General features: G+C 35.4%; 1 protein-coding gene and 1 pseudogene across 1 annotated transcript in view; both read right to left on the reverse strand.

The window, feature by feature from the left end:
• Positions 1–27,193, reverse strand: part of GRID2 (glutamate ionotropic receptor delta type subunit 2) — a 1,460,772-nt gene that overhangs the window by 524,641 nt on the left and 908,938 nt on the right. The window contains exons 6-7 of the mRNA XM_044224485.1: positions 14,327–14,500; positions 6,672–6,833 (exon numbers count right to left, since the gene is read on the reverse strand). Of these exons, the coding sequence (XP_044080420.1) occupies positions 6,672–6,833; positions 14,327–14,500 (336 nt within the window). The remainder of the gene's footprint in view (positions 1–6,671; positions 6,834–14,326; positions 14,501–27,193) is intronic.
• Positions 990–3,412, reverse strand: LOC122889655 (annotated as a pseudogene).

Raw genomic sequence — 27,193 nt, forward strand, 5'->3', positions numbered from 1 at the left:
TAACTAACCCTTAATAAGTTGTTTAATTTTCCTAGAGGCTCAGCTTTCTCCACCTTAAAACTGGGGAAGGATTATTTTATTTTACCTTGCTACTGTAAAACCGCATGAGTTAAATAAAAAAAAGTACAAAAATAATAAAACAAAAATAGAAAGATATATTCTTTACCTTGTTTAGAAATCTTTTTTCAAATAATTCCTTTGAAATACCTATAGCAAAACACTCGTGGCATATTTATTAAACCAAGATATTATTTATCATCAAAATTATACAAATTTAGAAGTAGAAGCTAAAGCAGTTAGTCAAGAACAGCTCTTATTTTATTATCTTTAAACTTCTCCCTATCATTTGTTTAGAGAAAAAGTTTTCTACAGTAGGATAAAGTGGCAGACATTAGCCTAGAATCCAATCATTTCCAAACATTAATTCCTGATCTTATAGTAGCCATGAGAACCAGCCTCTAGGAGGAATTTTGTTTTAGCCATGAGAACCAGCCTCTAGGAGGCATTATGTTTGAGTGCTATAACAGGGAGAAAGGCTCTGATTAAGTCTTATCTCATATCACAAAAACTCCAAGTCGATGGATGCTTGCTAATAGAAAGTCTAGCACAAAAAACATGACCCAGACTGTCACCTTCAAAAAACACTGGCATTATGCTATCTGTATATACCCACAGATTAAAAGCTCTGATATTTAAAAAAAAAAAAAGGTACTGCAAGAAAATAATTTCTATCATATACGCCATATATGTTACCAATTGGCACTATGTTTTTACTCAAAATGGGGGGGGATAAATAAAAACACACACTTTATGAAAACATGCCCCCTCCTAAGAAAACTGAACCCAAGTTAAAACATTTTTATGGAGTCAGATAATTATTTAAAAAATCTATTTCTGCTGATGGCAGCATGGCAGCCAATTGGCCTGTATGCCAAACATATATGGAACAAGTGCAATTCCCAAGTACAGACAAGAACACACAGCACTACTCACAAAAGATTCAGAGCAAGCAAGCACTTTTCCCCCATCACTGTCAAGATGCCATCATCAGCTAAAGCATGCAGCCCTTCCTCAAACATATCTTTGGTCATTGCTATGTCGGATTGTCCCTGAATATCTTCAAAAAGTTGTATTTTAGAGTTGGTGTTTGCCCTTACATAAACAAAGTTAGCTAACCCTTCTCTCCATTTCGGGGAGGTGGAATTCATTTTTGTAGTAAGAACAGATATGTCCATAGTTCAATCCAGTGGTTCTGCTAAGTGACTTAAGGATTCCAGCTGTCCAGAGTATGCAGAAACCATTCCTCAGCTACTACTGAGCTTCTGATCTTACTCAAGTCTACATAAACCTGGATGAGAGCCTGGCAGGCTTGCTGGCTCAGCCAAGACATGACTGTGCTCATAAGCACGTATGCTCATAAGCAATGGAGTTCTTCAATACTGTCACATTTGTGAACCCCTTCTCCACTTGCTCCTTGCTTGGTAGTATGGAGCCACAAGGTGGTGAACCAGGTGCCTGTCAAAGGCTTCATTGTGAGAGTCCAGCATGAGGAAGATCAAATTGAGCCTTGATAATAACATGTGAGGTAGCTGGATTATTACCAATAGCTGTTTTCTATCGAGACTCAATAGAATTTGCTGCTGCCAGGATACAGGTGCATGCATTGAGCTGACAAATAATCCCAGCCTTCGAGATGGAGAGAGCCAACTGCCTCATGACAGTGTGCAATGCTGGTCTCATATTTTCATTCATCTTCTCATCTTCTCAAACTTATAATACAGCAGATACTACTGTCACTTAGGTCAAAGGCATCAGTTTTCAGGACCACCTGCCTCATCTCAGGGTCTTTTGCTACTTACACTGTGAAGTCAGTCCCAGGAGACTGGGTCATACACATAATGCAGAGGCTGGGACGTACTGATCCCAGGGTCACCACACATCAGGATTTGTTTTCAGCACAAAGTCTGTCCTTTGCCATGTGACTAAAATCTTTCTTTTTTCTAAGGAAGAGCTGAAGCAAGAGTCCCTTTTTTAAATCTTGATGTTCTTACATGCTTTGAGTGGAGACTGAAGCAATCGTTTCATAAATGCCTCGTTTTCCGTAGAGCTCCTTCAGCAATACCACATGCTTCTCTGAAAACAAGTTTCCATTCCGTATCTTCATCTGCTTCTTCATGCAGATGTTCTGCATCCATTTTCTGATAATAATTGCCATCAATGTGGGTTTTGTAGACAGACTTCACATTACTCACTCTTGAATTGACTCAGTAAGAACAACTCAATCGATGTCTGTACTGTTTACTCTGTCCCCAGGTTGAACCTTGTCAACAAGATCATTGTGAGTAAAAAGGATGACAGCATGAAACATCTGCCTTGCAGGCTTATTTTCTAGAAGACTGCTGATGTTTGATCCATCTGCTTGTCTGAGAACACAGAGTGATTGTGGGTCAGCATTCACCCATGTAGAGCTCAGAGATTCAGCCATGGTCCATCTCCACCAAGGCACTGTGGATGCATACCTGGCATTGCAAAAGGACTTCTGCATCTCGGGAAGCAGGTGAGACATCCTAATCAACATGCCACTTATGGTGATAGACAGGTCAATGTCTTCTGAATTCAGGTTTCTCATGTAATTAGTCTTCAACACATTGAATTGTCCTACTTAAATCTGATGTTGTCTGATTGAATCTGGTAACTGTCAAAGAAGATCTCATTGACAGCCATGTTAAAAACTGGGATAACTTCTTGTGGGTGGTGGATGAGCTGTCTGTACAGATTTTTGTCAAATGACTTTATTCACAATTTACACTTTAACATGCTTCCCCAACAACATTAATCACCCCATCATTGCATGTACAAACATCAAGCAATATCTATGACAACACTATCTTCTTTAGACACAGAGTCAATAAAATGTGAAGAAAACCCCCCAAGTTTTCTTCACATGTTGCCATATTTACATATGTTGCTCAAATCACAAGTTTGTGGCCTAGACGCTGCTCACTAGCCACTGTATCCTCTGTAACTGGCCTATCCTGCAAATTCCCCTGCAGACCCTTCCATGTAGACCCCACATCAGGCCTCTATCTCATGGGTGTGCTGCTAACACCACAGCTTGGGGTTCCTTCCACCCAAGAGCTGGAAGTGTCCCATGTCAGTGGTGAATTAACATTAAAATCAAGATAAGTAGTTGAAGGATGCATCAGAGGAGAACCGGAAACTAGTGTGTCCTATGTGGCAGGGTTGTGCAGGTCAGTTCTAAGCCAGGTTGGCATCAGCAACAGCTCTCCTTAGAGGTAGAATCCTTACATCTACACCTTTGAGATGGAGATGACCTGGCATCCTCACCTGGAGCAGGAACAGATGACCACCTCTGAGGTTCATAAACTCTGGGGTATACCTGACAGGTCATTTCCCACACAGCCTCAAGAATATGTTTTTTTAAGTTCTTGAAAGTTTTAGAAAGATACAAAGTATTAGAATTAGGTGATAACATTAATTTTACTTGAAGACGAGATCAATGGTTACTTGAAAAAGACAAGGGAATAAACTATGAAGGAAGAAGTGAGAATCAGGAGTCAAGTTTCAAGGGTTGGTCAGCTCGATCACAAAATATGTCAAACATCAACAACTGCCTTACATACTTACAATATCTAGTTTGAAAACATAATGGAAATAAATTTGATTCATGATAGTGTGTACAGCTATGTACATACACAGAGACATACGTATTCAAAACTTTATAAAATTTTAAGAATAAAATATAATGCAAATAAGTATGAAGGACACTAGTCTTTACTGAGGGCTATAAAAAGGTGACTATGTGGATAGATACCATGTCCACAGATGGGAAGAGTCAGTATTTTAAAAATTATAAATCTCAAAGTGGATCTCTAGAAGTCATATAAATAGCAATGGCTTGGGGGTAACTGATAATACCTGGGAGAAATAAACACTTGAGAATTGACCACTATTTTTTAAAAAGAAGAGAAACGTGAAAGTACCTATTTTACAACTAATAAAATACATTGTAAAGCTTCCATACAACAGTTTCCTGGAAACTACCACTTCCCCCCTTATAAATGTACTGGACATTTACAGTATTTACATCAACTACATTGCTTCTTAATTTTTTTTGTCTTACCTCCCCCCAAAAAGAATATAAATTAATTAAGGGACAGATCCTCATTCTTTCACTTGTCTCCTCACAGCGACTCAGAGGCTTTGTAAAGTATATATAGCATGCCCTTAACATAGACATACAGTGGTTTCTTGAATGTAATTAAAAATTTTATCACTAGAATGTCCCCATTGTAATAAAGAGCCTGACCTCATTTGTGATATTTGGCTGCTGATTTCTTTCTAAGCTTTGGTCTCCCTTTCCCCTTTGGCTCCACATCTGGACATGCTGATCAAGAAAGCTCATCCTGCACCTGCTTCACTGAACCCAGTAGGAAATGTAAGTCTTAAAAATCTCTAGCCCAAGTAAATGGGAAATTTTCCCAGTCTTACTGACTGGCCACTAGCAAGACCTGGCCCACCCGTGCTGCTTGGGCTGAATTAGCCAGGACATCCCTGAGCCCATTCTGCTCTACTGGGAGTTCCTATGTGAGTAGTAATGTTCTTTCAAATTTTCTTGGTACACGCAGTATTATCAATGACATCTGAATGAGATGACAAAAACACTCATATGAGGCAAAGTAATATGATTGGAAAAAAAATTACTCCATTTTTGTTGAAATCAGTTTGAAATATGGGAAAACAAATAATGAACCTGAGCATGTGATTCTTGACCTCAGGGTTATATGTTCAAGTCCCACTGGGCTGAGTTAACTTAAAAAAAATAAGGAAACCGAATATATCTGCAATGGTATATATCATTCAAAATTAGTCTCTAAATACACAGAATGGATATATTCCTTTAAAAGTGTCACTGGGCTGAAAGCTTACTGGGATGAATGTACAAATATTCCCCTCCAAAATAAATGTCATAATTATTATATCTAAATTATTGTTTTGATTATACATTTTTCAACAGCATCATTTTGTATAATGAATTGCTCCATGAGAACCACCTACATATTATGGTGTCTCTCTTTCCCCTCCCACTAATACTTCCACTAAATAAGAATCTCCTAAGCCACCTCCCAAACTATTATCCTGCCTTTATATTCATTCAGAAGAATGAATCCCAGCCAAACCATGAATTAATAAATTGGCAGGATCAGAATCATGTTCAACAACTTCCCTTGGATTCATACCTGCCAAATCTCTACACAGACAGATAGGGAGATCTTGGCAACACTTTGAGTTTAGATTTGACTTACTCATTTTTTAGTTGAAATATTTTATTCTGCCAATATATTCAATGCATTGAATTCTCAAGCACTTCTGTTGATAAGAGCCTAAATTCTCATTAAAGCGATTCTTTCACAAAGAGGAAACACACCAAGAGAAATATCCAGGCTAGTCTTTATTTGCAACATTTCCTTCTTCCACTTCCTGGTTTCTTGTACAGCTCATTCACTTCTAATGATAAATTTTTAAATTTTTCTCTGGCTTTTCTAAAAAACATTCATATTTCATTCAACTAGCTGTTTCTCTTTTTGTTTCAGAAGAGAAAGGCAAACACATCAGAGAAAAAAAGGATGGGTAAAATAAGGAACATCAACTTCCAAGTGTCTGTCTTCTTTGTGTAAAGGGTACAAGAGAAATTTGTTTGTTTTATTAATCATTTCATTTTAAATCCAAGAAGCTGTGTGAGACAAACAGAAAATGCCAGCAAGGATGACATGACAAAGAGGCTAATAAACTGCAGAACGCGTATACCGTGGAGAGGAGCTAAGCACCATAAACTGCCTCCCGGGAACAGAGCACATAGCTCAGCCAAAGCGGGTCATAGCCCGGCTAAACACCACGCTGACAGTGAGGAAGAAGAATGCACCAAATATCTCAAATAGTTCACAAAGGCTGAAAAATATTAACTGTTTATGAATTGTATCTTTATCATATGATAAATTAAAGATCGTCTCCTCTAATGTCGTACCATGTATCATGTATTCCAAAGACAGTGAAGTCTTGCGCTTATTTTTTTCAGTTGATGGTGCATTTTTTTTTTAAGATTTTATTTATTTATTTGACAGACAGAGATCACAAACAGGCTGAGAGGCAGGCAGAGAAAGAGAGGAGGAAGCAGGTTCCCCACTGAGCAGAGAGCCCGATGGGGGGCTCAATCCCAGGTCCCTGGGATCATGACCTGAGCCGAAGGCAGAGACTTTATCCCACTGAGCCACCCAGGCGCCCTGTGATGGTGCATTTTAAGGAAAAGAAAACCCCACCTATTTGTATTTGTGACAGGCACCAAAATAATCTGAGTATCCCTAATCCTAAAGGTATAACAAAGGCAGCTGAAAATAATTCAACCACTAACTTTATACCTGCATATAATTCCCTGGCATGTAAGGAAGGGCTCCTTGTTTTATGCATGTATGTGACTTTCTGATGTTGTTTCTTTTAATATTTCATTTCTCTATTACACTGTCTTGCGTCTTACATTGACAACAGTATTGGTGATGAGAAACATCCTTTTAAAAGATATCTCAACAAAAGACAACTTAATGTATCCCCTTTCCATGAAAATTAAGGAGAGTGAAACGTTAGCCAAAAGTTACCTTCTTGATGGTCTCCAGCATGGAACGCCCTCCCTGCCAAGGCTTGGAGTTCTTTCTGATACACGACAAACTGGCCATGCTGTGCCATTTTCGGTCCTCCAGTTTCTTATGAAAAGCATTAGCAAGCAAAAGCACCGTGTCATATATGTAAAGGTTTGAAATCTGGAAAGACATTAGACGGTAATCATTAGAATCATTGATGCCTACCATTGAGAATAAGGGGAAAATCATCAGCTCGGCTACTTCCGTTCATGTCATAGATGGCTGGTTTACTGGGTTATTTATTAAGCAAAAGGTTTCTTTTTTTCATTTCCTGGGCAATTTCACCATTGACAATGAAGTCTTGTCTGATTGTATGCCTCAATTTCTTTCTCGGCTTATTTAGGTGTGAAAGGGAAGATAAAAAAGAAGTTTCGACAGAGGCGAGACTGTTAGTGTCAGACCTTTGAAAATCACTGGCCCTCATTTCTTTCTGAAGAGGTAAGGATCTAAGGGTTTCAGATTGGAAGGGCAAACTGAATAATACATTTTCTGAATATGTCAAGTTTTTGCATTCTGATTATTCAGATGGAGAAATATCAACTTGATCTTACATATAAAATGAGTGTCATGGGTGCAAGAAAAAGGAAGCGGCCATCTGTGTGTATGTGTCTGTCTATGGGGATGCGGTGATGAGAAAATGAGAGAACACAGCGCCATTCATAAACATTATAATTATCAAGGATCTATACAAACTTATCTCGGTATACACAGGAATTGCAATTCAATCGCATGACAAATACCATAAACTATGAACTGTGGGTGAATATGTGTTATATATATTAATGCTTTCTCCTTCCAGAGTAATCATGTCATTATCTCCCTTCTATATAAATTGAAAAAATGAACTGAAAATTTTTGCTCTGATCTATTGCACTTACACTTAACTCGTGCCAGAAGTACTATTCATACTGTCAGTTGCAGGAGGTGTTTATTTTTTGAAGATATTAGAAATTATTTAGGAAATATAAACACCAAGATACATCCAAAGTCAGTAAAAGATTTTAAATGGTATATTACTACTTCTCTGAAGGAAAAATAAAACACAAAGAAAAAGAAAATGAGAAATCACTATAGCTATGGAAGTTAAATCCATCTTAAAGCATTTGGATCTCCTCAGATTTTTAAATATAACTTGTTATCACAGTTTTTTCCTGAAAACAAAGGTGACAATATGTTGATTGCCCTTTGTTTATAATTAATTATAATTCATTACTAAGGAATCTTAAGAAATTGTCTTCAACCATCACAGAATGGCACTAAATTTCAACTATGGGGATGACAGTTTAATATTATGAAAAACTATTAATAAGCACTTCCTAACAGTGCCTTGTGAGTTTTCTTTCATTACTAGGTGAATCTTAACCACTTGTGTTTGTTAAGCCTCATGTTATATGCATAGTACTTAGGGAAGGCAGGCCTTTCTTTAAAGAGACATGGACATTAAGGGAGGCTTGTGATGGAACGAGCATTAGATATTATATGACTGATGAGTCACTGACCTCTACCTCTGAAACCAATAATATGTTATATGTTAATTAATTGAATTTAAATAAAATAAATAAGTAAAATGATGTGACTTGAAAGCAAAATAAAGAGGTACTACATATTCTCATGCACTACGTGAAATACCAGTTTGTTCTTTCTTTCTTTTTTTTTTTAAGATTTTTTTTTTTTTTATTTATTCATTTGACAGAGAGAGGTCACAAGTAGGCAGAGAGGCAGGCAGAGAGAGAGGAGGAAGCAGGCTCCCTGCTGAGCAGAGAGCCCGATGCGGGACTCAATCCCAGGACCCTGAAATCACGACCTGAGCCGAAGGCAGCGGCTCAACCCACTGAGCCACCCAGGCGCCCCCAGTTTGTTCTTTATAAGGAAATATTGGGACAGGCTACTCTCACCTTCACCTCCCTGAACCTCCCCTGTCTGATAATTCCTAGAGAGAGTAGGGGGCATGGATGACATCTGCAATGAATGAGGACTTGAAGATAAAATTAGTTGATGAGTCAAAATTCAGTTTGAATTAGACTTTGAAGACCTGAAAGGAAAACCTTTGGACATTTTCTCGATAATCTGCAATACTCTGGCCTCTTTTAACCTTTCCTCGCTTCGCTGCCTCAAACTTGCTTGCTCTTCACTCTCTAGCTCTCCTTGCCTTCTCCCTCTGGCTGACTGATTTAAATATATATAAGAAATGGTAAGAGTAGCACTCTTTGATGTCTCTTTACCTTTCTCCAACTACCTAATTTCTAATATTCAATTTGCAGGTCACAGGTGAGGTGAATCCTACTCTGGCTATTTCTCAGGACTCTACTTGTTTCCAGGCTAATTGGGCAGGCTTCTTTATCTCCCATGACGCTCATGTTGCATGCTTCTATTTGTAACATGTAATGGTAAGTTTTTTTTTTTTAAACACTAGAATATGAGTTCCTTCCAGATAGGGCTCATAGTGTCCAAATGTTTCCCCTCTGTAATTTTGTTTCCCTTCTTCTTTATTTCCTCTTGGCTTAGCCTGGAGCCTAGCACACATTTGGCTTTTGATAAATAGTTGTCAAATAAGAGAAGACAAAGAAAAGGAAGTCAGGTTTAATGTCAGGTACATCTGACAGAAGTCAAGATGTGAGAAACCTGGCAACTTGTGTTCCATCCTAATCTTGACATTGCCATGGCACAGGGTCTCTTGCAAACTCTGAGGCATGTGCCTTAATCGTCCATGCTGCTCCTAAAGGTGAATGCCTTGTCTTTGATATGACAGGTGTTTTTGACAAATGGCTGCCTCTCATTCCCACCTTCTGAACTATGGACTTGAAAGGAGGTGATGACATTCTCTGAGATTTCTACCTTCTGGTAGTTGTTTCTCAGGGAAGTGCCTATTCTGTTTTGAGGTTCATGCTCTTTCCTATGCTGAGGTCCTATTCTGCTATCACCTATTGGTCTGTGGGTCACTCTGTATTCATGAGGTCTTTGACTCCTCTCTCACAGTGATTCTAAACTATCTCCCTCCATTAAAAGAAGTCACTGCAATTCCTACAGAGATGATTTTGACTTTTGTTCTGGCCACAACCAACAAGAGTGACTATTTGCCGGATCCAAACACACACCTCCTCTAACATCTCAAACTCCATTTTTCCACCATCTGACCAATCATTTCTCTCTATCTTACTGTCACCACACTCACTTTCTGACTTACTTGAGCCCCCAGCACCCACCTCCTTTATAAGACAATCTTCTAATATTTGACAGCAGCCATGACTTGCCCTGAAACATCCTCTTTCCTTCGGTTGTTCATCATTTGGTGTAACTCCTAGGCTGTTCATCATTTCAGCATTTTTCTTCTGTCCTCTTAGTTTTTGATGTTTCTGTTCAGAGTTTGGAACTCATTGCCAACACATTATTGCAGATGTGCTCTGTCTAGGACAGAGTAGTCTAAAGGGTTGTCTCTCTTGATCTCAGCAAAATGCTCCACTAAGGAGACCAAGATCACATTAAAATGGCTTAGAGCCAAAAGGACTTGTGCTATGTTTAAACCAAATTTGCCTTCATCTTAATAACCTTAAACAGCTATCAAATCGGGTCTTATCCATCCAGACTTCTTGTAATAATTTTGAACCTATCCTTTATCTCCTTGAAATGTCAAAATTTCACATTTATTTTTAATCAGCAAATATTAATAATTTGGATCTTGATTATATAACACAGCATAAGCTTTCTCTCCTAGCTTTATGTCATTTACAAATCTGTTAGGCATTATTATTCACTTTTATTTGTGTAATGGTAAATAATTAAAAATGTAAGGTGCAAGAATACTATTTTCGGATGACCATATACAGTTCCTTGCACTTCAAGAGTAGAATATTTGTCATTATGGTTGAGCATCCTCTTAGTTCCATGCTTCCCAAATTGAAGTTCAAAGAAGTTATGGATATTAGAAGTACTCAGAGCTACAAAATATATCTGAGCTATCTATGTTCCAGGCATATCAAATTTGCTCAAAGATTTGAAGAATAAACAAAGTTAACTGGTAAATTATTTGGAATATTACATTTAATTTTAAAGAAACTCGTAAGTTATAAATTTTAAGATGAGACTTCCACATATTTCTAACTTTTATCTTTTTCTTCTTTTTTAAATCTAAAAATAATGTTTACTACTATCTTCTAAGTTCTTTATTGAAATATTTGGGTGACATTAACCTATCTAGACTTTTTAATGCCTTTCTATAAAGATTTCATAAGAAAATTGGTAAGTTACACCTAAAAGTCAATATGCAATAAATAGGTTTATAACATTCTATCTTTATAAAAAAAATAAGTAAATAGGATTTAGTTTGGTAGTGCTTACCCTTAAGGAGGTCCTATTGTCATATTTGAAGTATCCCAAGCCATGTATTTAGTAATATATTCTACAGTTTATCCAAATATCAACTTTTAGTGTATTAAATTCTGTCAGAATAATTTTCCTTCCTTTTGAAACTTGGAACAATATACCAATCTCATGTACTTGGGTCTTCTATCCAAGTATTTTTCTGGTATTTCTAAATTATAATATTGTGATCATATCTACTGTTTTATTTACTATTCTAAAACGATTATTATTTAGACCTCATTTTAAAGCAGTAAGGCATATGCTTACCATCTCCAAACCCTGCTCCTTATAAGCCAGTGGTTTATTTTTTAAAAATAACTTTAACTCTAATTTTTCCAATTTGAAGACTGTTTTTCTTAGATGGAGATAACAAAAGCAAAAAAAAATTGAAATTTTCTATTTTCTCTCCATTAGTAGCCAATCTAACATTAGTTTAACCAAGCAGTTAATGTCTCACTTTTTCTCGCTTCATATATTGTACAAACTTTGTCTCTAGAGCTAAAAGTTTTCTTTAACTTTACTTTGCAACTTCAACTCATCCTTGATTTTAGTCTTTCTGGCATGAATTTAAAAGTTTGGCAAGCTTGTTTTTTGTTTATAACAAAACAAATCTGAATCTTCTTTCTCTGTATATTAAATTAAGTAACAGCCCAGAGACCTCTACCGAGACCCACATGAACTCTCTTCTCCCCTGTTGTACTGACTATTGTGATTTTATAGTTGGGTTTCTATTTAATAGTTGGATCTCTATTTTTAGAGCTCACTTGAGTCATATTTTCATACTTTTACTTTTTCTGAGTTATTTTTAATACTACCGTGCTGATAAGATAAAAATCTGTGATCCTATTTACCTGCAGTTTTTTATAGGCTCCAAGTTGGGAGGGTTACGTCTCTAAAGGAATCCCCTACTTCCAATTTTTTAAAACATATTATTCTTTTTTTTTCCAATTTATTTATTTTCAGAAAAACAGTATTCATTATTTTTTCACCACACCCAGTGCTCCATGCAAGCCGTGCCCTCTATAATACCCACCACCTGGTACCCCAACCTCCCACCCCCCCGCCTAAAACATATTATTCTTGTTGCTTCCTCTAACTTCAGTGAGATAAAATTTTTACCAAGAGAAGCCTCTATATCATATGTTGTGTTTTTAGTGGAACATCTTGAATTAACAGTCCTGCATTTAGATTCTTAATTTTATATATATATCCACATATCAAATCTTCTGTCAATTTTTCTTTTATATACTAGATATTTTCTCAAAACCTATTATGTATAATAGGGAAGTTATTATGTAATAAATCCTCAAAGAAAAGTAATTTTCTTATTTTCTTCCATCTGTGGGTTTTACAGGTGGAAGACAAAGGTGTGGGATAAGAGGCATGGTCCTTCCTTAACTCAGAATAGAGGTCTGGGGCTATGAAGAGAAAGAAAGAGAAAGAAAGAAAGAAAGAAAGAAAGAAAGAAAGAAAGAAAGAAAAAAATATTTGTTCCATGGTTTCAAGGTACTCATTAATAAATCAGTAGGATTATACTTTTAGATGAATGTGCCTTAAAATATTATGTAGCTACTTTCTGCTTTCCCAATTTGTATATTTCCTATTACTTCCTTTGACTGAGATGAACCTCAACAATTCAAAATTTTCTTAATCAAAATTATTCCACTGTCCCCATTTAGAATTCTATCATTTTCATATCAATCATGTTCATGACCAATTAATATGAAAAAATGGGTCATTATAAGCATATGTGTAAGACTGGCATTAAAATTTAAACAGGCCTTGTTTAGGCTTCAGAGTGGCATACTTTAATCATTGTCTTCTCCTTAATTACATTCAAATCAACATATATTTATGAAGAAGCAAAGCAGTGTGGTAGGTGTGATGGAGGAAACAAAGATAGACGAGTACTTCATGGGATTTTATGATACCAGATCTTGGAGGAGAACTAGTCTCAAAGAGCCTAAATCTAGTAAGGAACACAAAGTTTTGTGGTCAATGGTCCTGGTAAATACATGCTGCTCCTTACAATGGTGATAAGTATGATGAAGTGGTTGGATAAATAGTAATTAATCTTTAAAAAAATCCAAAACTGACTAAAGATAGGAAAAATGTAGAGATGTCTTTCAAAAGAAGTCATTTTACAAAATGACCTCATTTATCTGGTATTACTGGGGATGAACTAGTTCTCATAGGGGTGTATTTCCAAACTATTCAAACTGAGTATCTCTAAGCACTAAAACATTTTTGATATTAAACATTTTGAAAGAACAGCTTTCTAAAATATATATTTTTCTGACTTCTGAAATTGACCATGACTTTAATCTTTGTTGCTATCTCAGAGTTATTGTTAAAATACTAATATGTTAGCAGCATAGCATGATTATACCCTTAGGAGCTGTTTTATGACACAGAGTTGTTTTTATTGGAAAAGCCCTACACTGATAGGATATTTGAATTAGTATATCTGATTATTTTTTTCTGTCCCTTGTCTGCTAGAAAATGCCCCTTATGGCTTCGGACTGTTGTCGATATGCCTGCCTTGGTAACAACCCATTCAAACTGACATATTGAGATTTCCAGTGCAAAGGAAATAAAACTAAATAAAACTAAATCTGATAGCATTTTCCTTAAGAAAAAGAAAATAGGCTCTGGGTGAGTTTTTAAAGGACATCCTTATGAGTAAACTGCAGGGACTTCTGTTCTCTATTTTGCTGCTCAGAGATTTTATTTATTTACTTTGAATTTCTTTGTTGTATTCTGAATAGCAAAGCTTTCCGTTATATCCCATCTGATTTCGATAGGACTATATAGCACTATAGTATTTTTGCATTTCTAAGTATTTTTTGATGAATATCTTCAAACTGGAGACTAATCTTTAAAAAGAGAATAAATGTCTATGTCCTTGTTATGTCAGAGAAGTCAAGCAAATTTAATAATTTGGAATTTGGCATTAAGGAATGTCAATCACAAATTCCACCGTGGCAAATGCTATGTATCTACTTACTGAGAAGGAAATAACATTTACTCATTATATTTTTATTAAATGAGTATATATTTTGCTATAATGAGGTCAAGATCAAAGACAGAAATTCTTAGCATTCCTGCATCAGACCTACTAAATTTCTAGAGGAAGAGAATAGTTCAGAAAATGCAAACATGTATCAACCTGAATCTATTACAACTCAAAGAGCTTTCTGTATAATTGGCCAATGAAGCACCTCGAGAGAAATACTGTAGCATTTAGAATATACCTCCATATTCTGAGCAAATGGATCCTTTGGATCACACAACGTTGAAGATATTCGATGGTTGCCACGGAAACATCGCTGACTTATGTTCTGGGGGACTGGAAATGTCTGCCGGATGATTGTTAACCTTCCAATTGACCTTCTTACAAGTTCCTGAACATCCACATCATTTATTTCCTATAAGATAAGAAATGGAATTATTAGAAATGCTTTAATATGGTAACAGAAACAGAAAACTATTAATGAGTTGTTATTTGTAAATGTAAATGAATTCGTGACTATAATGCATTTGCTTAGTGCTTAGGACACATCCAGATGAAAACAATAATACATGTTAATTAAAATGATCAGCTCATTTATAGGTGTTGTTCGTGCTTTATATTATATACATTAATGCCTAAATAATTCTAAATGGAGCAACTGCTTAAATCCACCTTATCTGTAATAATTTTCTAATATACTATGTTGAACATTGGAAAAATATTTGTCTAAACATTGAAAAAGGTCATAAAATCAGTGGGTTTCAAGGTACTTTGAGTACCCAGAAGATAGTTGCAATGTAAGAGGAATATATATTGTTCTTAGCAATGAAAAATGGGGTTTTTAAATAAAGCAAGTAAAGAAAACAAGAGGACATTTAAAAAAAATGTTTCCCAATTATCTCTTAGAACTGGTATTAATTCATACATTTCTCTTGGTAAAGAACAGATTAAACAAAGTGTTCATAAAGATGGAACATTTTTTATTATACAATGTGAACCAGAATAGATGAATGGGGAAAAAAACCAATATTCTTTATCCAAATTGATATTATCTTGCACATGAGTATTTGTCAAAGTCAAGGAACATATTTTCTACTTTCTTCACCCCCTCCCACCTTCCAACTTCAGACTTAAATTTTAAGACTTGGCTCAATCATGGAAGTAGAAATAATAACAATGAAATAATATTTTTATACTATAACATCTATTCTAACTGGAATTAGAATAGAAATGATAAGAATAAATTTTAGTTTTAAGGCAGTCTTTACTAAAGCAGTTTGTGCTTCATAGTGTCCATTTGGAGTGTTTTAAACCAACAAAGCCTTTGCAATTAACATATTATCAGTTTCAATAGATTCTTATGGCGGCAGAAATAAAAGATTTAACACAAAATAAATTTTGGACTGTGGTGAGCGTTTCTTGGTTTTGACCTGAAGAATTATTAAAGAATAATGAAAAAGAAAAAGACTATTTACAGGTGTAAATTGTCTTCTTTTCCTTTCTAGATTATTATGTATTATTCTTATTTAAAGCATATATTAGTTTTAAAATTCATTATTTTTTATCTTCACAAAATAGAGATTTTCTGGAAATAAAATAATACCTGTCAGCTGTATGCAGTATAATATTCTGGATTTCTCGTCAATTGATCCCTAATGTACCATAAAAATGATTTTTCTCGTTTAAAATGCTGTCTTTTTCCTTTAGTCTATGTCCTTTCTCTAGCCCACCAGAAACACTATCTGGCAAAAAGCAAGTCACTTTTTAATTCTCTATTATCTATTCACAAAGCAGAATTAAACAGTATCTCATCAACTTCCATTTTAAGACTGAAATTTAACCAGAAACATTTTAAAAGTAACTAATATTGCTTTTCAGTGTCTACTTTTTTTTTTTTTTTAATTCCACGTTGTGCAGACAGGAATTTTCATTTAAAAGACAGTGAGAGATTCTACCATCTTTTTTATAATGTTAATTAAATTTTGTTATATATGTGATCTTTTGTTCTTTAGTAATACTAAGATACAGCAACATTTTGTAAAACAGCATCATTTCTACCTGCCCCACATATGATGAACTATAAATCAGCATGTTAGTATAAAAACTTATATTAAGTCTCTGCTTTATATTTGACAAACATTAAGCACTCCACCTATTGTCTCATTTTCTACTAAAAACTGCATTCTGAATCAGATACTGTGATTCTTCATAAATAAAGAAACAGAGAAATTCCAAGTTCTTCATTCAAAATATTCTTTATTCATGATATGAATTTATAAATGTCATCAAAAGAAACACTCTCTAAAGTAATTATACAAGATATCCACATTTCCTTATGCAAAATATTTAGATTAATATTCATGAATGATAGAAATTAAAACTATAAAGATATATTATTCTGGTATTAAACACATTAATGATTCTATAAGGAATAATAAAGTAATCTATCATGAGCCAAAGTCTTTAAGTGGACTATTTTCAAGCCCACAAAAAGGGATGATTTTGAAAGCTGAAGTTCTCAGGTGTCTAAGCAACTAAGCTATATCTGAGGAAATGTCAATTTAAATTGAATATATTTTGCCTATTATTATTTGGGAAAGGGAAAAGGAAGTAATTTTCTGGGAGGAAAGAATCTGCCATTCTGAATGAAGTTAACAGACAGTCTGTCTCAAAAAATTCACTTGCAGTTTTAGTTTTGACACCTGATCTCAAAAATAGTTTGATAGCGATATGAAAACTTGATTAGGCAGCTATTTTATATTTACAGAACTTTACTTCTACATTTCAAAAAGTGCATTTCAAGAGAGGCAGATGTAATGCTATGTAAACACTGAAAGTCAAGTGAATATTTACTCTATTTTAAAGATACTCTTTTAAATGAAAAAAAATCCATAAGTAAACTACTATAATAAAATATGAAACTATTGTATAATCTGTTAGAATCTACATTGTTCTAAGACTCTGAACTTTAAAAAATGTGCGAACCATCAGATTTTTAAAAAATCTAGAACCAGTTCAAACACTCATTCTCCCAAGCCTCCAGTACCACCAAATTATGCTAATCTCTATAAAGATATACAGAAATTTTCTGAGTTTTAAAGAATTTAAAGAGGTTGAATAACAAAATTGTTTGTTCTTTTTGTATTCTCTATATGAATATTTCTGAATTAAGAATTAATAATGTAATAAAAGTGAAAAAATGTTTTATTTATTTATTTTTAAAGATTTTATTTATTTATTTGACAGAGAGAAATCACAAGTAAGCAGAGAGGCAGGCAGAGGAAGAAGCAGGCTCCCTGAGGAGCAGAGAGCCTAATGCAGGGCTCGATCCCAGGACCCTGGGATCATGACCTGAGCCGAAGGCAGAGGCTTTAACCCACTGAGCTACCCAGGCGCCCCGAAAAAATGTTTTACTATATCTAACATATTTAGATATAATAAAACATATATATACACAGATATATTTGAATGTATACATGTGTGTGTATGTATATATACACACACTTCTTTAGGAATTAGGCATACAGTCTTTCTTTTTCCCAAAAAATAACTTACACAGATAATAAAACATTATTAATAGTCAAGTCAAAATATTCCTATTCCCTTTGCTGTAATAGTTTAGTACAAGGTGAACCCTGAACTGTGCAAGAGAGAAGAAGAGGAAAGCTAAAACTTTGTTACAACTCCATCCAGAAACAACCACTTCCCAGAACAAATCTTTTAGAAGAATTCAATCACTCCCAAATCTTTGTGGTGTATCAGCATAGGTTTAAAATAATAAATTCCAGGGAAGGAAAGACTCTCAAAATCCATTAGATCAGATGCCCATCTATACTGTACAAACTATTTTGGAAGAGACTTCCTTCTTTTCCCTTTTTTTTTTTCTTTTTTTAAATCTCAGCATCTAACAAACTTTCTGTCTTATCATAGGTATTTGCTAAATGTGGATAAATTTAAAAATGAATGAACAAATGAAGTAATGGCAGGACTTCACCAAACTATCTCCTAAAGATAGATACCTGAAATTTTAAGTGTAGCAACTGGGATGCTGTCATAATTTCAACACTAACAAATAAGCCAGATTTTAGTAATGTCATTAAGTAGTATACTATATAGCATAGTTTGAAAAAATTATATTTTTTTGTTGTTGCTTTTGCTAATGTTTATATTCTTCATGCTTTAGCAAAGATGAATCTTTCACGCTTCCACAAAATTTAACATTAATGTGAAATAATTACACAAACATAATGTTGAAATACGGAACAAAACCAACTGTAGGCTATATACCAGCAGGAAATGTAGCAGAATGGTAACTTTCTGCTTGAGAGATTAGTAGTGAGCAGTTCAATTAATCACTAAACTAGGAAAAATGCACAACCTCCTTTACACATATAGGCTTTTAAAATCTAAACAGCAACTTCTTTTTAACTGCAATACTGAATTGCAGCAATTACCTTAAATTATTTAAACAAGAAGTCAGGGCACCAAAGGTCAGGTTCAGTGTTATCAAAGGAAAGAGGGTGCTTATAGCATGGTGTTTCCTGCATCTCTAGACAATGCATATCTTTCTATCAGAATTTCTAGCTTTTGTAAAACTTAAATAAAGTGTGAGGCCATCTGTTTCATGATCCTAGGGGAATGACAATACTTATCTGGAAAGGCTGTTCTGAGCTAGAGTCACTGATTGCAGGGAGAAGATAAATACCATTACCAACTACTAACATATGATGGATTATACCATATGAGGTAACATAGCCTCTCTATTATAGCACATTTATTGCAAATGAAAAAAATATATTGTTTTCAAGTTCGTACATCAATTTGTATCATGATGCACAGTGCCAACTTTGATTTATAGTACCTCTTTAAGAAACTATTGGTGCAATAGATTAAATAAATGTTTGCAACCCATTTTAAAATTAGCAACAAAATAGTAGCTATGCAAACCAATCTAGACAGATTCATGTTTTCCACATTCAGTCAAATGGGCATTTGCATAGTTAGCAAATTTGAGAAATAGATGTTTCTTCTTTTATCGAAACTAGGGTAATTTTAATTCATTCATTATAAATTTGTATAAGCAACTCATAAACAAAGTAAAGGTACTGAGAGTTAAGTTTCCAAAGGCATATTTTGTATCTCAGAGAAAACGAGGTAACTAAACGGAATCACTTAGAAGAATGTTGACTGCAGATATATGGATAATGATGATTTTTCCTAGGAATGAAAGTACAGAAAACATGTTTGAACCTAGTTTAGGTAAAAATAATAACAAATATAAACTCTGGGCTGTGAACATCAAATTTTTCAGAAGCTAGATGGTATTGACCTGCCCCAAAGAAATGACAGCTCTGTTCAAGGACTAGTAAGAAGGACTGCATGTAAAAAGGACACAAGGGTTTTAGTAATGGTAAAGGTAATGTTATAAAGTTATGACAGCTTACAGTAGAAAATCCAAGTGTGAAGGAGGAAAAAAAGAATTGTGGTCTTCTATAGTCCTAACATTTAGTGATTTATTTGCTGGTTAAATTGCTTTGTTTGTGTGGATGTTTTATTTACAAAATAGTGGCCCAACTTGCTGAATATACATTTAAAGACATTTTCCTTCTAATATTTTATTAAATTAACTTAAATGGAAGTTTAAAAAGACTCCTAATGTTTATGAAATCTATACTAAAATAGAAATTGTTATTATTTCCTTAATATTTGTCACTAATGAAATACACTCCAGTCTCCTCAGACTTCCTCTGTATGATATGAAGGAATGATTTCTCCCATAGCACAAACAGATACAGAAGCAGTAGACAGATGACTTCTGGTGTTCCAGGATCTCTACGTGGGTTCATACTTTTAAGATTCAGGCATGTTGTTAGAAGTTTAATTGGATATGGGGGGAAAAGTAATTAATGGGTCCCCTATATAATATTATCAAAGAAGAGAAGGGAATGGTCATTTTGTTTAATGATTTTAAATCATTTAATTTTGGTTTAATTAATCCTTAGTCAACCAGTACCAAAAGATTGGGATCATTCTTGCATATTTTCAGTGCTCTGAAGCTAGAACTCAATCACAAGAGGAAAGGCGGGGAAAAACTCAAATACATGGAGGCTAAAGTGCATCTTACAAAAGAATGAATGGGTCAATTAGGAAATTAAAAAAGAATTGAAAAAACTCATGGAAACAAATGAAAATGAAAACACAAAGGTTCAAAATATTTGGGACACAGCAAAGGCAGTCCTGAAAAGAAAGTATATAGCAATACAAGCCTTTCTCAAGAAACAAGAAAGGTCTCAAGTACACAACCTAACCCTACACCTAAAGAAGCTGGAGAAAGAACATCAAAGAAAGCCTAAACCCACCAGGAGAAGAGAAATCATAAAGATCAGAGCAGAAATTAATGAAATAGAAACCAAAAGAATAGTAGAACAAATCAATGAAACTAGGAGCTGGTTCTTTGAAAGAATTAATAAGATTGATAAATCCCTGGCCAGACTTATCAGAAAAAAAGGAGAAAGGACCTAAATAAATAAAATCATGAATGAAAGAGAAGAGATCACAACCAACACCAAATACAAACAATTATAAGAACATATTGTAAGCAACTATATGCCAGGAAATTTGACAATCTGGAAGAAATGGATGCATTCCTAGAGACATATAAACTACCACAACTGAACTAGAAAGAAATAGAAAACCTGAACAGAACCATAACCACTGAGGAGATTGAAGCACTCATCAAAAATCTCCCAATAAAGAAGAGCTCAGGGCCAGACAGCTCCCCAGGGGAATTCTACCAAACACTAAAGAAGAATTAATACCTATTCTCCGGAAACTGCTCCAAAAAATAGATATGGAAGGAGAACTTCCAAACTCATTTCATAAGGCCAGCATTACCTTCCTCACAAAACCAGACAAAGACCCCACCAAACAGGAGAATTACAGACCAAGATCCTTGATGAACACGGATTTGAAAATTCCCACCAAAATACTAGCCAATAGGATCAAACAGTACATTAAAAAATTACTCACCACAACCAAGTGAGATTTATTACTGGGCTGCAAGGTTGGTTCAACATCCACAAATAAATCAATGTGATACAATACATTAATCAAAGAAAGAATAAAAACCATATGAAACTCTCAATAGATGCTGAAAAAGCACTTGACAAAGTACAGCATCATTTCTTGATCAAAACTCTTTACAGTATAGGCATAGAGGGTACATACTTCAAAACCATCAAAGCCATCTATGAAAAACCCACAGCAAATATCATTCTTAATGGGGAAAAACTGAGCAGTTTTCCCCTAAAGTCAGGAACATGGCAGGGATGCCCACTATCACCACTGTTATTCAACATATTACTAAAAGTCCTAGACTCAGCAATCAGACAACAAAAAGAAATAAAAGGCATCTGAATCAGCAAAGAAAAAGTCAAACTCTCACTCTTTGCAGATAATATAATACTTTATGTGGAAAACCCAAAAGACTCCACTCCAAAACTGCCAGAACTCATACCGGAATTCAGTAGTCAGGATATAAAATCAATTCACAGAAATCAGTTGCATTTCTATATACCAACAGCAAGACAGAAGAAAGAGAAATTAAGGAGTTGATCTCATTTACAAATGCATCCAAAACCATAAGATACCTAAGAGTAAACCTAACCAAAGATACAAAGAATGTGAACTCAGAAAACTATAAAGTACTCATGAAAGAAATTGAGGAAGGCACAAAGAAATGGAAAAACATTCCATGCTCATAGATTGGAAGAACAAATATTATGAAAATGTCTATACTCCCTAAAGCAATCTACACATTTAATGCAATTCCTATCAAAATACCATCAATTTTTTTCAAAGAAATAGAACAAATAATTCTAAAATTTATATGAAACCAAAAAAGACCCCAAATAGCCAGAGGAATGTTGAAAAATAAAGTCAGTATTGGTGGCCTCACAAGTCTAGGCTTTAAGCTCTATTACAAAGCGGTAATCATGAAGACAGTATGATACTGGTACAAAAACAGAAACATGGATCAATGGAACAAAATAGCCCAGAAATGGACCTTCAACTCTATGGTAAATTAGTCTTTCACAAAGCAGGAAAGAATTTCCAATGGAAAAAAGATAGCATCTTCAAAAATGGTGTTGGGAAAATTGGACAGCCACATGCAGAAGGATGAAACTGTACCAGTTCCTTATACCACACACAAAAGTAGACTAACATGGATGAAAGACCTCAGCTTGCAACAGAAACCTCTCAAAATCCTTAAGGAGAGCATAGGAAGCAACCTCTTCGACCTCAGCCACAGCAACTTCTTCCTAGAAACATCACCAAAGGCAAGGGAGGGAAGGGGGGCAAGGGAAGCAAGGGCAGATATGAACTATTGGGACTTCATTAAGATCAAAAGCTTTTGCACAGCAAAGGGAACAGTCAACAAAATCAAAAGACAACTTACAGAATGGGAGAAGGTATTCAAAAATGACATATCAGATAAAGGGCTAGTATTCAAGTATCTATAAAGATCTTATCAAACTTAATACCCAAAGAACAAATAATCCAATCAAGAAATGGGCAGAGGACATGGACAGACATTTCTGCAAAGAAGACATCCAGATGGCCAACAGATACATGAAAAACTCCTCCACATCACTTGGCATCAAAACCACAAAGAGATACCACCCAGTCAGAATGGCTAAAATTAACAAGTCAGCAAATGACAGATGTTGGCAAGAATGCGGAGAAAGGGGAACCCTCCTGCACTGTTGGTGGAAATGGAAACTGGTGCAGTCACTCTGGAATATAGTAGGGAGGTTCCTCAAAAAGTTGAAAATAGAGCTACCCTATGACCCCCCAATTGCACTACTGGGTACTTATCCTAAAGATACAAATGTAGTGATCCGAAGGGGCACATGCACCCAAATGTTATAGCAGCAATGTCCACAACAGCCAAACTATGGAATAGAATCTAGATGTCCATCAACAGATGAATGGATAAAGAAGATGTGGTATATATATATACAATGGAATACTATGCAGCCATCCAAAGAAATGAAACTTTGCCATTTGCAATGATGTGGATGGAACTAGAGGGTATTATACTGAGAGAAATAAATCAATCAGAGAAAGACAACTATCACATAATCTCTCTGATATTAGGAATTTGAGAGGCAGGGAGGGGGATTGTGGGGCAGAGGGAATGAAAAAATGAAACAAGATGGGATCTGGAGGGAGACAAACCATAATAGACTCTTAATCTCACAAAACAACTGAGGGTTGCTGGGGAGTGGGGGTTGGGATAGGGTTGTTGGGTTATGGACATTGGGGAGGGTGTATGCTATGGTGAGTGCTATGAAATATGTAAGCCTGATCATTCACAGACCTGTACCTCTGGAGCAAATAATATATTATATTTTAATAAAAATAATTTTAAAAATAGGATTGTGCTTTCTGCAACAACATAGATGAACCTAGAGGGTATTATGCTAAGTGAAATATGTCAGACTGATAAAGACCATATAATTTCACTCAAATTTGGCATCTAAAACAAAACAAAACAAAACAAACATCAAATGAATAAGCAAAAAAATAAAAGGCAGTATCAGACCTATAGAGAAGAAACTAATGGTTGCCAGAGGGATGGGGGTTGGGGAGATAGGAAAAATGGGTGAAGGGGAGAGGAAGGTACAGATTTCTAGTTATGGAATGGATAAGTCATGAGATTAAAAGGGACGTTATAAGAAATATAGTCAATGATATTATAACAGTGCTGTAAGATAACAAAAGATAGCTAAACTTGCAGTGAGCGTAACATATTTGTTGAATCACTGTATCATATACCTGAAACTAATGCAATATTGTGCATCAACTAAGTTTAAATGAATACATAAATAGATAAGTTAATTAATTAATAGGTAGTATAGGAATATTCTGAATTCACCTTCTCACTTGGACACATTGAATCAACAGCTGCATATGGAACAATCCCTTCTGAAAAATTACTGGAAATCAGCTGAGCAGCTACCCCACAACAAAAAATTAAAGAGCTTTATCAATACGGGTAGGAGAGGCAGAGAAGTGTTCTTGCCAAAAAGCCCACCCCCAGCATAGTGACACACAGTTGAGAGGAATCTCACAAATACAGAGCTTGTCTCTGAGAAGCAAGGGGTCTATGCCCCACCTCAGGCATCCCAATTCTTAGGACCTACAATGGAGAGATAAGCCCCCAAAGTGTCTGGCTTTGGAAACCAATGGGGCTCACATCTAGGAGCCCCAAAGGGCTGTAGGGAATTTTTTAAAGGGTGTACACACAGACTCATTCACCTTAGGACCAAGTGCAAAAGCAGCAGTTTGAAAATCATCTAGAGTATATTTGAAAGAAATTCATTTGCTAATCTTAATGCATCTGCCAGAAGGGCAGGGGCCTGTTGGCCTCTCTCTGGAGATGAAGGTGCTGGTGGCCACCATTTTTGCAATGTCACTTTTCCTTGCTAGTGCTGTCAGGTGTGTCTCAGCCCTTCACTCTCCTGTGGTCCCTCTAAAGCCAGCAGGCATGCCCTATCCTCACATTAACCTGTGGCCCTGCTAAAATCAGCAAACACACATAGTCCACACATGAGACACCCTCTGAGCAGTTGGCTCTGAGGTCCAGGGGGTGTTGCATTCCTGGGCTCCATGGGATTGAAACAATCAGAGAGACAGTTCTTGGCAGGTTACCATCCCCAGGTCATAGCACAGAGAATAGACTGAAACACCTACATCTTCCTGTGAAGAAAGCCTATTTTACTTGTCCTAGAACTTCAGTCAGAAAGGCAGGTTTCAGGATTGCACATACCCAGAGGCTACATGGGCCAGATGTTGCCATCTTTGTGCTCTCCCTTGCTTCACTACAGCTTGTCAGTACCTTCAAGAAAGGAGCTTATACATTTGTCTGAAACCCCAAATTTTACAGCTGTCAGCAAGGGAGCCCCTCTACATGGACTGGTCTGGATGCCAGCAGGGCTTACAATTTTGGTCCTACAGAACTGTATGTATTTTCATCCTTTAAAAATTGGTGCCTGAGCATCTGGCATCGAATAAGCATGAAACTAGGTGCTAATTTGGATCCCTCCCTTTGGAACAGTGGCAGAGTTTGGCACAACTTCAACCAACTGGGACTGATGAAGAATAAATCAGGTTGCTTAGACAATCACAAAAGTTTCACAGGCAACTAAGAGCTAGGGCAGGGTTGAATGAAGGTTCATCTTCTACACAAATCCACTCATGCAAGACTGGGAGAGAAAGCTATACAATACATAGTAATAAGCATAGTCAAGCAAAATGAAGAAACAGAGGAATATATTCCAAACAAAAGAATATCACAAAACCCCAGAAAAAAACCTTAATGAAACAGAGATATTTCATTTACTTGATAAAGAGTTCAAAGTGATGGTCATAAAGATGCTCACCAAACTCAGGAGAAGATAAATAAAAACTGAGAACTTCAAAGAGAGATAAAAAAAATATAAGAAAATACCAACAGAAGTCATAGAGCTGAAGAACACAATAATTCAACTGAAGAATACACTGGAAAGCTTCAACAGCACACTAGATAAAAAAGAGGAAAGGATCAGTTATCCTGAAGATAAGGCAGTAGAACTCATGCAGTCAGAGCAGCAAAAAGAAAACCAATCAAAAACCAAAAATAACTTAAGGAACCTATAAAATAAAATCAAACTGAATAAATTTGCATCAGAGAAGACCCAAAAGGAGAAGGAGTGAGAAAGGGACAAAAAAAACTTATTTGAAGAAATAATGGCTGAGAAATTCCCTAACCTGGGGCAGGAAATAGACATTCAGATCCAATTAGTCCGGAAAGTCAAAAAAGAAGAGGAACCCAAAGACAGCCACACCAAGACAACTTATAATTAAATTTCAAAACATAAAGCTAATAAGAGAATCTTAAAAAAACAGGAAAAAGAACTTATTACAGATAAGGGAATGAACAAATGAAAATGGAACTGTAACATACCAAAATCTATGGGTTGCTGCAAACACAGAAGGAAGAAATTAAGAAAATAATCCCACTCACAACTGCTTAAAAAGAAGGAAATATCAAGAAACAAATTTAACTGTGGAAAGGAAAGACCTGTTTACTCCAAACTATAAGATATGGAAAACATAAATTGAAGAAGCACAACTAAGTGAAAATGTATTTCATGCTGATGTACTGGAAGAATTAATATTGTTAAAATGTCCATATTACCCAAGGCAATCTATAAAATCCTTGCAATCCCTATCAAAATCTCAATGGCATTTTCACATAAATAGAACAAACAGTCCTAAAATTTGTATGGAAACACAAAGGATCCTGAATAGTCAAAACAACCTTGAAAAAGAAGAACAAACTTGGAGACATCATACTTTCCAATTTCAAACTATATGCCAAAGCAACAGTAGTCAAAACAATGTGGTACTTGCATAAAAACAGACACATAAATCAGTGGAACACATTACATAGCCCAGAAAGAAACCCAGGTATTTATGGTCAGAGAGTTAATTTAGAACAAAGAGCCAAGACTATCCAACAGACAAGACAGTCCAAAATAAATGGTGTTGGGAAAATCGGACAGCCATACAAAAGAATGAAATTAGAGTCTTACACCATGCACAAGAATTAACTTAAAATGGGTTAAAGATTTGAATGTAAGACGTAAAACCATTAAGATCCTCTAAGAAAACAAGGTGGAAAGCTTTTATTTTTTTTTTATTTTTTTAAAACTACTTAAGAAAAAATGTTTATTATAAAATTTTGAAAATATACAAAAGTAGAGGGAAATAATGAGCCCCATACATCTATCTTTCAGCTTAGAAACTACCTATATTCTTTTTTGTTTTTGTTTTTATTTTATTTTATTAGCATATAATGTATTATTTGCCCCAACAGGTCTGTGAATCATCAGTCTTACTCCATTCACAGCACTCACCATAGCACATACCCTCTCCAATGTCCATAGCCCAACCATCCTATCCCTCCCCACAAACTCCCCCAGCAGCTGTCAGTTTGTTTTCTGAGATTGAGTCTCTTATGGTTTTTCTCCCTCCCTAGTCCCATCTTGTTTCATTTATA

Source organism: Neovison vison, chromosome 11 (genome assembly GCF_020171115.1).
Source record: "Neovison vison isolate M4711 chromosome 11, ASM_NN_V1, whole genome shotgun sequence".
Classification (NCBI taxonomy): domain Eukaryota; kingdom Metazoa; phylum Chordata; class Mammalia; order Carnivora; family Mustelidae; genus Neogale; species Neogale vison.